Source organism: Aotus nancymaae, unplaced genomic scaffold (genome assembly GCF_030222135.1).
Source record: "Aotus nancymaae isolate 86718 unplaced genomic scaffold, 86718_ANA_hifiasm-v0.15.2.pri h1tg000014l, whole genome shotgun sequence".
Lineage (NCBI taxonomy): Eukaryota > Metazoa > Chordata > Mammalia > Primates > Aotidae > Aotus > Aotus nancymaae.
The window spans coordinates 68721178-68734842 of record NW_026988425.1 but is presented as its reverse complement, the minus strand read 5'-3'; the positions used below and the strand labels follow the sequence as shown (position 1 = coordinate 68734842).

Sequence of the window (13665 nt, the reverse complement as noted above, 5' to 3'; positions counted from 1 at the left end):
GTTAGTCTGGGGTGTTTTCCAAGACCAACAACCAATTCTCTGAGGACATTAAATGATTATCCTAAAATTCAATTTGATTCTGACGATAACTACTGTCAACTGAGAATGACGAGGCCCATACATGTGGAAAGGAGAGCTTTCCTTCTCATAAAGGGTTGCAGCCTGCAGACTGGCCATTCTCACAGGCTGGGAAGTGTAGGCGCTGGCCAAAAGCCACAAACAGATGCTTCAAGGGAGTGGCAAAGGGCTCAGGAATTTATGCTGAGTGAGTGGGCTGGCTGAATATACATATTCAATAAGCTATAGCCGGAGTTATGAATATTTAGGAAAGGAGAAACATGAGCTTCATGCCCCTTCATGGGTCCTATGTACAAAACTGGTAGTGATAGCATGATCTGAGGGTAGAGTTTTTGGCCCTCTGACCTCAAAAGATGAAGCAGAGGACACAGAAACCCTTACTGCACCTTCTTTGTAGATTGGTCAGAACCACTCCATGGTCAGTGGTCTCTTATCATGGGGGAAGCCTCAGGTGGTTGGTTGATATCAGAGCCTTTTGAAAGGGCTGGTTTCTGTTAAGCCCTTAGGAAAGAAAGCCTTATCATGGTTAGCTAGGGAGAGGGTATAATGAGGTGTGTCTAACCTCCTATCCCACCTTGACAGAGAACTCAGTTTTCAAGGTTACTCTGGGATCTCTTTCACCAAGATAGGGTCTGTTTCGTCCATTGGGCAGTTTAAGATTTTATTTTTATTTCTTGCTGCCCAAAGCTATTACGAGCATAGACACCACAGGATAAGGACTCAGTCCCACAAGACTTCTCCCACTTCACATATCAATTACAAGTCTCAGGTTCTGGCACTTCTGACTGTCCTTGCTATAAATCAAGAGCTACTATGACCTCCTCCTCCTGTTCGATAATTTAATATAATGGCTCACAGAACTCAGGGGAACACCTTACTTATGTTTATCAGTTTATTGTAAAGGCTGCAACTCAGGAAGTCAAATGGAAGAGATGCATAGGGCGAGGTATGGGGATCAGGGAAAGCTTCCATGCCCTCTCCAGACACACCACCCTCCTAGCACCTCAGTGTATTCACCAGCCCAGAAGAGCATCAGATCTCATTGCTCAAGAGTTGTTTTTTTTTCTAAGATAGAGTTTCACTCTTGTTGCCCAGGCTGGAGTGCAATGGTGCGATCTTGGCTCACCACAACCTCTGCCTCCTGGGTTCAAGTCATTCTCCTATCTCAGCCTCCCGAGTAGCTGAGATTATAGGCATGCGCAACCATGCCCAGCTAATTTTGTATTTTTAGTAGAGATGGGGCTTCTCCATGTTGGTCAGGCTGGTCTTGAATTCCTGACCTCAAGTGGCCTGCCTGCCTCGGCCTCCCAAAGTGCTGGGATTACCAGGGTGAGCCACCGCACTCACCTGTGTTTTTTTTAAAATAGAGTTTACTCTCCAGCACTGCCCTTCCCTTCCTGGAGGTCAGTAAGTGAGGCCAATAGTTTCAACCCTCTAATCACTTGGTCTTTTTGATGACCAGCCCCATCCTGAGGCTACCTAGGGGCTCTGCCCTCAGTTACTCATTAGTATAAGCTCAGATGTAATCAAAAGTGACTCCTTACAAATAACAAGACACTCCTAACACTTAGGAAATGCCAGGAGTTTTTTGTTTGTTTGTTTTTTTAAGATGCAGTCTCGCTTCATGGCCCAGGCTGGCGTTCAGTGGTGTGATCTTGGCTCACTGCAACTTCCGCCTCCCCAGTTCAAGCCTCAACCCCTGAGTAGCTGGGATTACAGGTGTGCACCGCCATGTCCGGCTAATTTTTTTTTTTTTTTTTTTTGAGAAGGAGTTTTGCTCTTTTTGCCCAGGCTGGAGTGCAATGACACCTTCTTGGCTCACCACAACCTCTGCCTCCCCGGTGAAGTGATTCTCCTACCTCAGCCTCCCAAGTAGCTAGGATTACAGGAGCCTACCACCATGCCCAGCTCATTTTTTGTATTTTTAGTAGAGATGGGATTTCACCATGTTAGCCAGGCTGATCTTGAACTCTTGACCTCAGATGATCCTACCCGCCTCGGCCTCCCAAGGTACTAGGATTGCAGACGAGAGCCACCACCTCCGGCCAAGGAAATGCCAGGAGTTTTTAGGAGCTTTGTGCCAGGAACCAGGGACAAAGATCAAATATACATGCCACAGTTAGGAAAACCAGAGTTCAAGTCAGCCTCTGTGTAAACTTGGACAAGTGTCTCAATCTTTTTGGGTCCTAGTTTCCTCAACCTTATCACTTACAATTGAGTTAGGCAAGGGGTCTAAAGCCGAATGTCTGCAGTGGCCAGACGTGTGACATAAATGAAATGATCTTGACTTCAGAAAAAAGGAGGCAGAGTCTGTTCTGCTTTCCCCTTAACTCAGGCTTAACAACAGTGTGTGGCTCGGTGCTGTGTCTCACACCTGTAATCCCAGCACTTTGGGAGGCCGAGGTGGGCAGATCACCTGATGTCAGGAGTTCAAGACCAGTCTGGTCAATGTGGTGAAACCCCATCTCTATTAAACACACAAAAAATTAGCCAGGTGTAGTGGTGGGCACCTGTAGTCCCAGCTGCTTGGGAGGCTGAGGCAGGAGAATGGCTTGAACCCAGGAGGTACAGGCTGCAGTGAGTCAAGATCACACCGCTGCACTCTAGCCTGGACAGCAGAGTGAAACTCCATCTCAAAAAAAAAAAAAAAAAAGAAGAAGAAGAAGAAAAGAAAAACAACAGTGCAAGCCCAATAATAAACGGTCACCAATCCTCTGCTTCAAACCATGGGAGCCACAAGGAGCAGTGGGAACTAGAGTAAAGGGAAGAGGACACCTTCCAGGTGGGGCTGCCATAGCTTATCTGTAGCTAGGACGGTGGGCCAAGTGCTCCTAGGCCCTCTCAGTTTTCAACAGAATTAAGAAATATGGATTGCTTTTCCTATGTGAAATCTTCTGAAGTTTAAATTTTGGGCAACTAATTCAAAACTTAAAAAACAATCTCTGTGCCTTGCACTCCTGCAGGGGCCAAACTGAAACAAGTGTGGTTTGTTGGGCCACCTGTTTATGATTGCTAGTAACCACATAGTTACTAGAGCAATGCTTCTAAAACAAATTTCTGGACTCATTGAGAACTTCAGCAGGCCCAGCCTCTTGAAATCACCCGCTAAGCTTTGTGAGTATGCATTTTTGAGAAGAGACCATTCATAAGTTCCATTAGTGTCTTCTTTTTTTTTTTTTTTTTTTTGAGACTGAGTCTTGCTCTCTGGCTCAGGCTGGAGTGCAGTGGCACGATCTCGGCTCACTACAACCTCCACCTCCTGGGTTCAAGCGATTCTCCTGCCTCAGTCTCCCAAGTAGCTGGGATTACAGGCATCTGCCACCATGCCTGGCTAATTTTTGTATTTTTAGTAGAGATGGGGTTTTACCATGTTGGTCTGGCTGGTATCAAACTCCTGACTTCAAGTGATACACCTGCCTTGACCTCCAAAAGTGCTGGGATTACAGGTGTGAGCCACTGTGCCAGGCCCCATTAGTGTTTTAAAAGAACTCACGACCAGCAAACTTTTTAGCCCTACTAATTAGCCTTGCACAGGTTTTCAGCACTAACTCCAGAACGCCAAGCAATTAATGATGATATAATCAGACACTTGGTTCATTCACTCACTTATTCCACAATAGTTAGTCAGCACTTACTGTGTATGAGGCATCTTTGAGGCACTGGGAATGTAGAAACAAATGAAAGAGACAAAGGCTTTTTTAAATTTTTTTTTTTTTTTTTGAGACAGAGTTTCCCTCTTGTTGCCCAGGCTGGAGTGCAATGGCACAATCTTGGCTCACCGCAACCTCTGCCTCCTGGATTCAAGTGATTCCCCTGCCTCAGCTTTCCGAGTAGCTGGGATTACAGGCATGTGCCACCACGCCCGGCTAATCTTGTATTTTTAGTAGAAATGAGGTTTCTCCATGTTGGGCAGGCTGGTCTCAAACTCCCAACCTCAGGTGTTTCGCCCACCTTGGCCTCCCAAAATGCTGGGATTACAGGCGTGAGCCACCGCTCCTGGCCGAGACAAAGTTTTTATTCTCATCAAATAATATTCTAATGGAGGGACACAGATAATATATATAAAAGCAAAGAAGTACATATTATGTCTGGTGGATGATGAGGACCATGCAAGTTAAGAGTCTCAGGGTGGGGCAGAGGGACATTTTAAGTAGGGTGAAGAGTAAAAGCCTCTTGGTTAAGATTTTACCGAGCAGATACCTAAGTAAAGGAGAAAGCCACTTACTCACCAGGAGAGAGCATTTCAGAGGTGGACCAAGCAAAAACAAAGGTCCCCAAGCAGGTGTGTAAAGTGGTCTGTTTGTGGAGTTGCAAGGTTAACTATACCTACTAGGGGATTACAGGGAGGTTTTCTGAATTTTTTTAAATAAGACAAATAATTCCTTCAAATTGTTTGCAATAATTTTATCTCTTTAAATCATAAAGCCAAGTTTAGAAGCAGATCTTAGAAAAGAGGTTCACACCCACTAATGGCTCATGCTGTAAACTGGCTCCATCTTTCCTGAGAGCTGTCTAGTAAATTTAACAAGAGCTATAAAATTGTTCACACTTGTTGATTTGGTTACCTCATTTTGTGGGATATTTCTACAAGGCAAAAGAGAGAGAAAAAAGACAGCAATAAAGAGATCTACTAAGTCCTTAGCAAGAACTTGTATAATACATTTGGAAAATTTCAAGCAATTTTAATCCTCAAAAATGGAAACCAAGCCAGGTGTAGTGGCTCAAGACTGTAATCCCAGCACTTTGGGAAACTGAGGCAGGAGGATCACTTGAGGCCAGGAGTTCAAGACCAGCCTGGGCAACATGGCAAGACTCTGTGTCTACAAAAAATAAAAAAATTAGCTAGGCATGGTGGCTTCCACCCATAGTCCTGGCTTCTGGGGATGTGGAGACAAGAGGATCACTTGAGCTCAGTTCAAGGTTACAGTGAGGTATGATCATGTCACTATTGCACTCTAGCCCGGGGAACAGAGCAAGACCTTACCTCAGGAAAAAAAAAGGAAGTAAGTAAAAATAAAACACGATTTTCAATTTGCTTAGATTCTATAAGGCAGTTTAAATGACACATAGGAGCAATGTTAATACGTGGAAATATATTATATGAAAAATGTAAAGTAGAAAAAACTAAGATACAGACCTGTGTATTTATGCTGATTAAAATTGTGGAAATGTACCAATGCATATTAAAAAGACCAAAAGAGAATTTGGAGGGATATGAAGTATCTATTGTCTAGCTAGCTTTTGTCTCAGTCTGTTTTGTGTTACTCTAACAGAATACCACAGACTGGATCATTTATAAGGAACATATTTTTTTTCTTACAGTTCTGGAGACTAAGAGGTTGGAGGGACCAGCATCTGGTGGGGGCCTTGTTGCTTCGTCATTTCAAGGTGGAAAGAGGAAAAGCAAGAATGCCCGAGAGAGCAAGAGGAGGCTGAACTAGCTTTTATGACAAACCTACTCTCTCAATAATGAACCCACTCTTGAAATAACATTCCTCCATTCATTAGGACAGAGCTCTCGTGATCTAATTACCTCTTAAAGGTCCCACCTCTTAACACTGTTGCAATGGGGGCTTCTGTTTCCAACACATGAATTTGGGGGACATATTCAGACCATAACAGCTTCCATTTTGGATGGAGTTGCTTACATTCATAATGAATCTTTACTTTTTTTTTTCTCTTGTTGGATTACATGGCAGATTTTTTTAAAGTGAGGTTTTATTCCCTATAAAGTACAATCCCTTGGTGATGATGATGATGCTGTAAATGACAGAGCTGTTTGCAGGCACTGAGCTCGCCGTGCAAGGGTGAGAAATTCGCAAACCAGGTCCACAGGAGACACGGTCTGGCTAGCACTATAGTTGGAACTATTGGACAGCAAAGTGCTTTTGCTGTAGTTTTAGTATCAGCACTGTAGAACAGATACGCTGACGGGGACAGAAGACCAACAGCAGCTTGAGTGGAGGCAGCTAGCTCCGAAGCTGACATTTCCACCGTGGCAGGGAAGAAGAGCTGAGGCAATTCCCTGCTGAGACAGTTCCCATACTCTTCTAGATGCAGCCTGGTATCCAATATCATGCTTGTCTCTTTGTGGGAAGAAGAACGCCCCAGCTCATAGAAGGTTCCAAAGCAAAACACTATTTAGCCCAGACTGAACACTGAGACTTTTTTTTTTGAGACTGGATCTCACTCTGTCACCCAGGCTGGAGTGCATTGGTGCGATCACAGCTCACTGCAGCCTCAACCTCCTGGGCTTAAGCTATCCTCCCACCTCAGCCTCCTGAGTAGCTAGGTCTACAGTTACACGCCATGATGCCCAGCTAATTTTTTGATTGCTTTTGTAGAGATGAGGTCTCACTATGTTGCCCAGTCTGGTCTCGAACTCCTAAGCTCAAATGATTCTCCCACCTTGGCCTCCCCAAGTGCTGGGATTACAGGTTCAGCTACCTCACCTGGCCTAAGACATATGGTTGTCATTCAGGTCAATGGCCACCTCCAGAAAGCCGCCTTCGCTGGCCATCCAATCTGAAGTTGCACCAACCCAGTGATACAGGATGCATCATCCCGTTTTGTGCTCTGCATACCCTGCTTTCCATCTTACAGATTTCGTTATCTATTTGTTTACTTGTTTATTGTCTGTCTTTCCCCATTCTGATGTAGGCTCCTTGAGGAAAGGAACCACGTCTACATTATTCCCTTTGGTGCCTAGGAATATTTCTGGTTCATTTTAGTTCCTTAGCATATATACTTTTAGTGACTGAATAAACAAACTTGCACCAATCAGCAATCTGAGGTCTCTGGACCTCTGTGGTGTTATGGCTAAAGCCACCCTGTACAAAGGATTTCCCACTGGAAAATGAGACCAAAAAACCTGGCTGCTGCACTCATTAGAATCTCAACAGGAGCATCACATTTCCTGGCACCCCAGGTAAATACTCTGGAGAAGAAGGACGACTGCTTTGCTTCTGCTTGGGGAGTTCCCCATATTCCCATATCCCCTCTTCTTCCTTTTCTCTTCCTGGCCCTTGCTTCTCTGGGGAATGAGGGATAGAAGGTAAGTAAGTCATGGCAGACAGACAGGAAACCTCCTATATTTTTCTCTAGCAGCTAAAAGGCCCTTAGAAAGGAGAATCACAGGTATGGAGGGTGGGATGGAGGAAATGGTCACTTAGGACATGCAGATTTGCGATTGTTTAATTCTTGCATCATTTTAAACACACAGTGGACAAAATAGCTCAAGATGAAGGATGTAACATGCCTCCTTGAGTCCATAAAACCAGAACCTTGCATCTGAACAGCAGTGGGGAGTTAAGGCTCTTGAAATGCCATTATAACATGAAGTTGGTTTCTGTTGAGTGGACATGGAAAAACTGTCTCACTTGTACTTGCTATATAGCAAGTCTTCAACTGAATACCTGGAGTTATTACTCTGGAATGTCTGATACACTGCTTCACTGTGTGAGGATTTTAAAAATGTAGCCATTGATGGCCCAGCATGGTGGCTCCTGCCTATAATTCCAAGTACTTTGGGAGGCCAAGGTGGGAGGATTGCTTGAGGTCAGGAGTTTGAGGCTGCAGTGAGCTATGATTGTGCCACTGCACTCCAGCCTGGTAACAAAGTGAGACCTTGCTTTAAAAAAAAATAATGTAGCCATTGAAATGAAGGCTAAAAATCCATCTCTTTCTATGTGTTCTTGTGGAGAGCCAAGACTTTCAAGGATTTATTCTAGTCAGTCATTTTCTGACAATCTAAACTGAATTGTTTAAAATACACATGTCTTTGGTGATAATCACTGAATTTTTTTTTTTTTTTTTTTTTTTTTTTTTTTTTTGAGATGGAGTCTTGCTCCATCTGCAGTGCCCAGGCTGGAGTGTAGTGGTGCCATCTCAACTCACTGCAACATCTTCCTCTTGGGTTCAAGCGATTCTCCTGCCTCAGCCTCCCGAGTAGCTGGGATTATAGGTGCGTGCCACGATGCCTGGCTAATTTTTGTATTTTTAGAGAGACAGGGATTTTGCCATGTTGGCCAGGCTGGTCTCGAACTTCTGACCTCAGGTGATCTCTCTGCCCCAGCCTCCCACATTGCTGGGATTACAGGGGTGAGCCACTGTGCTCGGCCTAATCACTGAAATTTATTGAGGGCTTACTCTGTGCCTGACACTGTTCCAAGTGCTTTACATTAACTCAACAACCACAAGAGGTAGGTACTAATTGTCTTCTTTTTTTTTTGAGACAGAGTTTCATTCTTGTTGCCCACGCTGGAGTGCAATGGTGTGAGCTCAGCTCACCACAACCTCCGCCTCCCAGGTTAAAGTGATTCCTCCACCTCAGCCTCCCGAGTAGCTGGGATTACAGGCATGTGCCACCACGCCTGGCTAATTTTGTGTTTTTAGTAGAGACGGGGTTTCTTCATGTTGGCCAGGCTGGTCTCAAACTCCCGACCTTAGGTGATCTGCCCGACTCGGCCTCCCAAAGTGCTGGGATTACAGGTGTGAGCCACTGCGCCCGGCCTACTATTCTTCTATTTTATTGATGAAACAAGTGAGGGACAGAGCACTTAAGCAACTTGTCCAAGGTCAATCAGTTAGACATGATAGAGCACAGAAATGGACCCAGAAAATGTGGCTCTAGCATCCATGTTCTTAACCATTATTGCTCTACTGCCTAAATTAGAACTGGTGGCACCTAAATATTTAGCTTTATTATATAGAGTCACATTGCTCATGTATGACCTGCTCTGGTACAGCTAGTTGCTGAGTTGTGACTGAGCAGTGAAACCAAATGCTGACATGGATGTGGAGCAACAGGAACTCATTCATTGTTGGTGAGAATGCAAAATGGTACTGCTTTGGAAGACAGGTTGGTGGTTTCTTACAAGCAAAACATATCCTTATGAATAATCCAGCAATCATGTACCTTGGTATTTACCCAAAGGAAAACTTTTTTTTTTTTTGAGACAGAGTCTCACTCTGTCGCCAGACGCCAGGCCGGAGTGCAGTGGCACAATCTCAGCTCACTGCAACCTCCGCCTCCCAGATTCAAGCAATTCTCCTGCCTCAGCCTCCTGAGTAGCTGGGACTACAGGTGCACGCCACCACACCCAGCTAATTTTTGTGTCTTTAGTAGAGATAGGGTTTCATCATGTTGGCCAGGCTGGTCTCAAACTCCCGACCTTAGGTGATCTGCCCGCCTCGGCCTCCCAAAGTTCTGGGATTACAGGCTTGAGCCACCATGCCCGGCCAGGAAAACTTTTATGTCCATACAGAAACCTGCCTATGGGTGTTTATAGCAGCTTTACCTATAACTGCCAAACTATGGAGGCAACCAAGATGTCTGTTAGTAGGTGAGTAGATAAACAGATGCACTGTGGTACAACCAGACAGTGGAAAGCTATTCAGTGCAAAAAGAAATGTGCTATCAAGCCATGAATATACATGGAGTAATATGCATGGAGGAATCTTATATGCATATTACTAAGTGAAAAAAGCCAACCTGAGAAGGCTACATACTGTTTGATTCTAACTATATGACATTCTGGAAAAGGTAAAATATGAAGACAGTAAATGATCAGTGGTTGCCAGGGGTACGGGGTGCTGAAGGAGGGATGAATAGGTGGAGCATGGAGGATCTTTTTTTGTTTTGTTTTGTTTTTCTTCTTTATGCCAGATCTAACAGTGGGACACAGAGGATCTTTAAGGCAGTGAAACTATTCTGTATGATTCTACAATGCTGGATAGATGTCATTATACTTTTGTCCAAACCCATAGACTGTGCAACAGCAAGAAAGAACCCGAAAGTAAACTATGGACTTTGGGTGAAAATGATGTGTCAAAGTAGGGTCATCAATTGTAACAAATTACCACTCTGGTAAAGGGTGTTGATAATGGGAAAGGCTGTGTGTGTGTGTCAGGGCAGTGGGTATTTGGGAATTCTCTGTACCCTCTGCTCAATTTCACTATGAACTAAAACTGTTCTAAACTGTAGAGTCAAATAACGTGGCTGGGGTCAGGCACGGTGGCTCATGCTTGTAATCCCAGCACTTTGGGAGGCTGAGGTGGGCAGATCACCTGAGGTCTGGAGTTCGAGACTAGACTGGTCAACATGGTGAAACCCCGCCTCTACTAAAAATACAAAAATCAGCCCAGTGGTGCATGCCTGTAGTCCCAGCTCTGGAGGCTGAGGTACCAGAAACTCTGGTAAAGGGTGTTGATAACGGGAAAGGCTGTGTGTGTGTGTCAGGGCAGGGGGTATTTGGGAATTCTCTGTACCCTCTGCTCAATTTCACTATGAACCTAAAACTGTTGTAAACTGTAGAGTCAAATAACATGGCTAGGGTCAGGCACGGTGGCTCATGCTTGTAATCCCAGCACTTTGGGAGGCTGAAGTGGGCAGATCACCTGAGGTCAGGAGTTCGAGATCAGACTGGTCAACATGGTGAAACCCCACCTCTACTAAAAATACAAAAATCAGCCCAGTGTCGTGGTTCATGCCTGTAGTCCCAGCTCTGGAGGCTGAGGGACCAGAATTGTTTAAACCTGGGAGGTGGAGGTTGCAGTGAGTAGAGATTGTACCACTGCACTGTAGCCTGGGCAACAGAGAGACTCTGTCTCAAAACAAAACAACAACAAGAAAACAAAACATGGCTGGGCATAGGTGAGAAATAAGAAGGTACATGCCGGAATGTGCAGGCCAGATCCATCTTTAGGATTGAGGTACTCTTTCCCCAGCTTCCCAGAGTTTTGTTTGCTGGTGGCTCACAGCCTAGTCCCTCTCCAGACTATGCCTTTGGCAAAGGGAGCTGCTTCACTCAAAGTTATCCCCCATCCACAGATGGCCCTCATTCAATGATGAGGTACAAATGCGATAAAAAGGCCCTGCCCCTTGCTTCAATGTGGCACAACTCTGCAATCCATCCCATATGCTGAGCCTCCCATGGATTTGGCTGAGGCCTCTGCTGCAACTGCATCACAGCTCAACTTTCTCCTGCCCAATCCTGCTTTCCTCGCTTCTGTTCCCCTCCTCTTGTTTTTCCCTCTCAATTACTTATGAGGGTTCTTACCAAGAGCTCCTATCAATATACTTCCTGTATTTGAATCTCTCTCTTAGAGTCTGTTTCTGGGGAAATCTGACCTAAGAAAGACGCATGGTGGAAGGGTCTTCTAGGTAGTGGGGACGGCACAAGCCAAGTATTCTTGGCAGTGTCTAGCAGCAAGCTGTGTGCGGGTGAGATGGATTCACTTGGGCATGATAGGAAGGGAGGCTTGAGTGGGAGGCAGGGGTCAGATCATAGAGGGCCTTGTGTGCAGGCTGAGGAGTCGGGTTTCATCCTCAGCTTTTTAATTCATTTATTCATTTGGCAAACATGAATTGTATGTCTGCTATGTGTAAGGCATAGTCCAAACCACTGGGAATACAATGGCAAAAAGTGCAAACAAAATACATACATGTATTAATCTCTTTCCTATGAGATTAAAGTGAGTGTAAAATGAAATAACATGAAGTATTGACCACAGTGACTGCCACACAGCAGGTGCTAAGTACTTGCTAAGACCTCTCCCTTCTCCCTTCTCTCCCTGGTGGTAACTTTGTAGAGCACCTAAAGTTGCAAAGGCAGCAGAGGCAGGTAATTAGAGCTTAGAATCAAGCCAGAGAACCTAGGACTATATCCAGTGAAATGCTGGAGGGTGTCGTCCTGACTCACAGGAGCTGATTGGTAAATTTTCAGGAATTTTTGCTGAAAATTTGTTAAACACAGCCATTGTCAAAAGCTAAGTTATATAAACTTAAAATTAAATTATATTAAAAACAAAGGGGACAGATCCTCAGAACGTATCGCTTCCTGATTATTTTCCTACATGTACCATTACGTGTGCTCTTAAGGCTAGTGTACCTGTATGGTGGAAACAATATAGAATGATAGGATTGCACTACTCCTCCCAACTCCACATTCGGATCGCACTGGTAGCTTGAAATCAACCATGGTGGGAGTAATTATGCCAAGGAAATCTGCAAATGCTGCAAATCTGGAGAGATGGTTGTTAAATACTAATCAGCACAGGTCTGGCTATATCCTTTTGCTTATTGTGAACAAAAATGACCTTTGGGCAACTATAGCTCTGAGCAGTGGTTTCACGCATTTCGTATTTTGGGGCTTTCTACACAGAGAGGCAGTTGAGGGTGATGGAGGGGTGCAGCTGCTGGAGCCTTCTGCATGGGTGCCAAGCTAGGCTGTTTCCTTGACTAGCTATGTGATGTAAGGTATTTGACTTAACTCTCACTGTGCTTCAGGTTCTTCTGTAAACAGAAATGCTCCCAGCTAGGGTTCCTGGGAGGATGAAATGGGAAACGTGAAAAGCACTAGAATAGTGCCTGGCTCACATTAAACACTCTGTAATTGTTAGCTGTTACTTTTGAGCTGGCCAATAGATGAAAGAGGACTTTGGACATCACCCTGGCAGCCTGGACAAGTCAAGACAGCTCAGCAGTCTCTCGGCCTCACTCCAAATATGAGCAAATAAGGGTGGTGTTCCTCCTCCAGGGAGCCTTCCCTAACCCTCCTGCAGAGGCTTACTTTTAGGAGCCCTGATAATGTCAGAACTTCTGCCATAATAATACATGTCATATTGTCCTTGCCTGTTTACGTGGCTGTCTCTCCAGCTAGACTGTAAGCTGGTAGAGGAGGAGCTGGGTCTGTCTTTTCCACCCTGCCTGTCCCCAGCACCCAACACAGTGCCAGGCACATGGCAACTGATCAGTAATATTATTGAATATGTGTCCTAAATGAATGCTATTTGCCTGTTTGGAGAGTCTTCTGGGGGGAGTTCTGTGAGGGCAGGGACTAGATCTGTTTTTCTAAGCCATTGTTTGTTGGTGCCTAGTCTGAGAACTGGCACGTGGTAAGCTTGTTCACCCCTTGAACGAATTCATTCTAAATGCCAGGATGCTGTCACTCTCCCTTCTACTTTTAGAGCTTGCCTTTCCTTGTTGCCGAAAAAGGCAAAAGAGAGAATATTGAGGAAGTAACATCTACACTGGGTTAGTCCTGAATATGCAAGTACTGTAGGCAGTTAAGACTGTGAACCTTAGAATAAGATTGAACAACCTAGGGTGGAATTGAGCTTGTCACTGACTAGCTGTGCATTTTGAGACAAGTCACTTAACTTCTCTGAGTCTCAGTTTCCTCATCTATGCAATGGGGATAATAATATACCCACATGGCTGTAAAATAACTATAACAAAGTAGTTTATTCTAAATTACTTAAGAAACAAATAAGGCTGGGTGCAGTGGCTCATGCCTGTAATCCCAGCACTTTGGGAGGCTGAGGTGGGCGGATAACCTGAGATGGAGAGTTTGAGACCAGCCTGACCAGCATGGAGAAACCCTGTCTCTACTAAAAATACAGAATTAATTGGGCATGATGGCACATGACTGTAATCCCAGCTACTCAGGAGGCTAAGGCAGGAGAATCGCTTGAACCTGGGAGGCAGAGGTTGCAGTGAGCCAAGATTGCGCCATTGCACTCCAGCCTGGGCAACAACAGAAAAACTCCATCTCCAAAAACAAATTGCAAATAGTTCATTTTAAA

General features: G+C 44.8%; 1 protein-coding gene across 1 annotated transcript in view; it reads right to left on the bottom strand.

Moving 5' to 3' along the window:
• Nucleotides 1-4080: 4080 nt before the first annotated feature.
• Nucleotides 4081-13665, bottom strand: part of SV2C (synaptic vesicle glycoprotein 2C) — a 280950-nt gene continuing 271365 nt past the window's right edge. Inside the window, exon 13 of the mRNA XM_012462138.2 lies at nt 4081-4898. Coding sequence (XP_012317561.1) covers nt 4862-4898 — 37 coding nt within the window. The 3' untranslated portion in view covers nt 4081-4861. The remainder of the gene's footprint in view (nt 4899-13665) is intronic.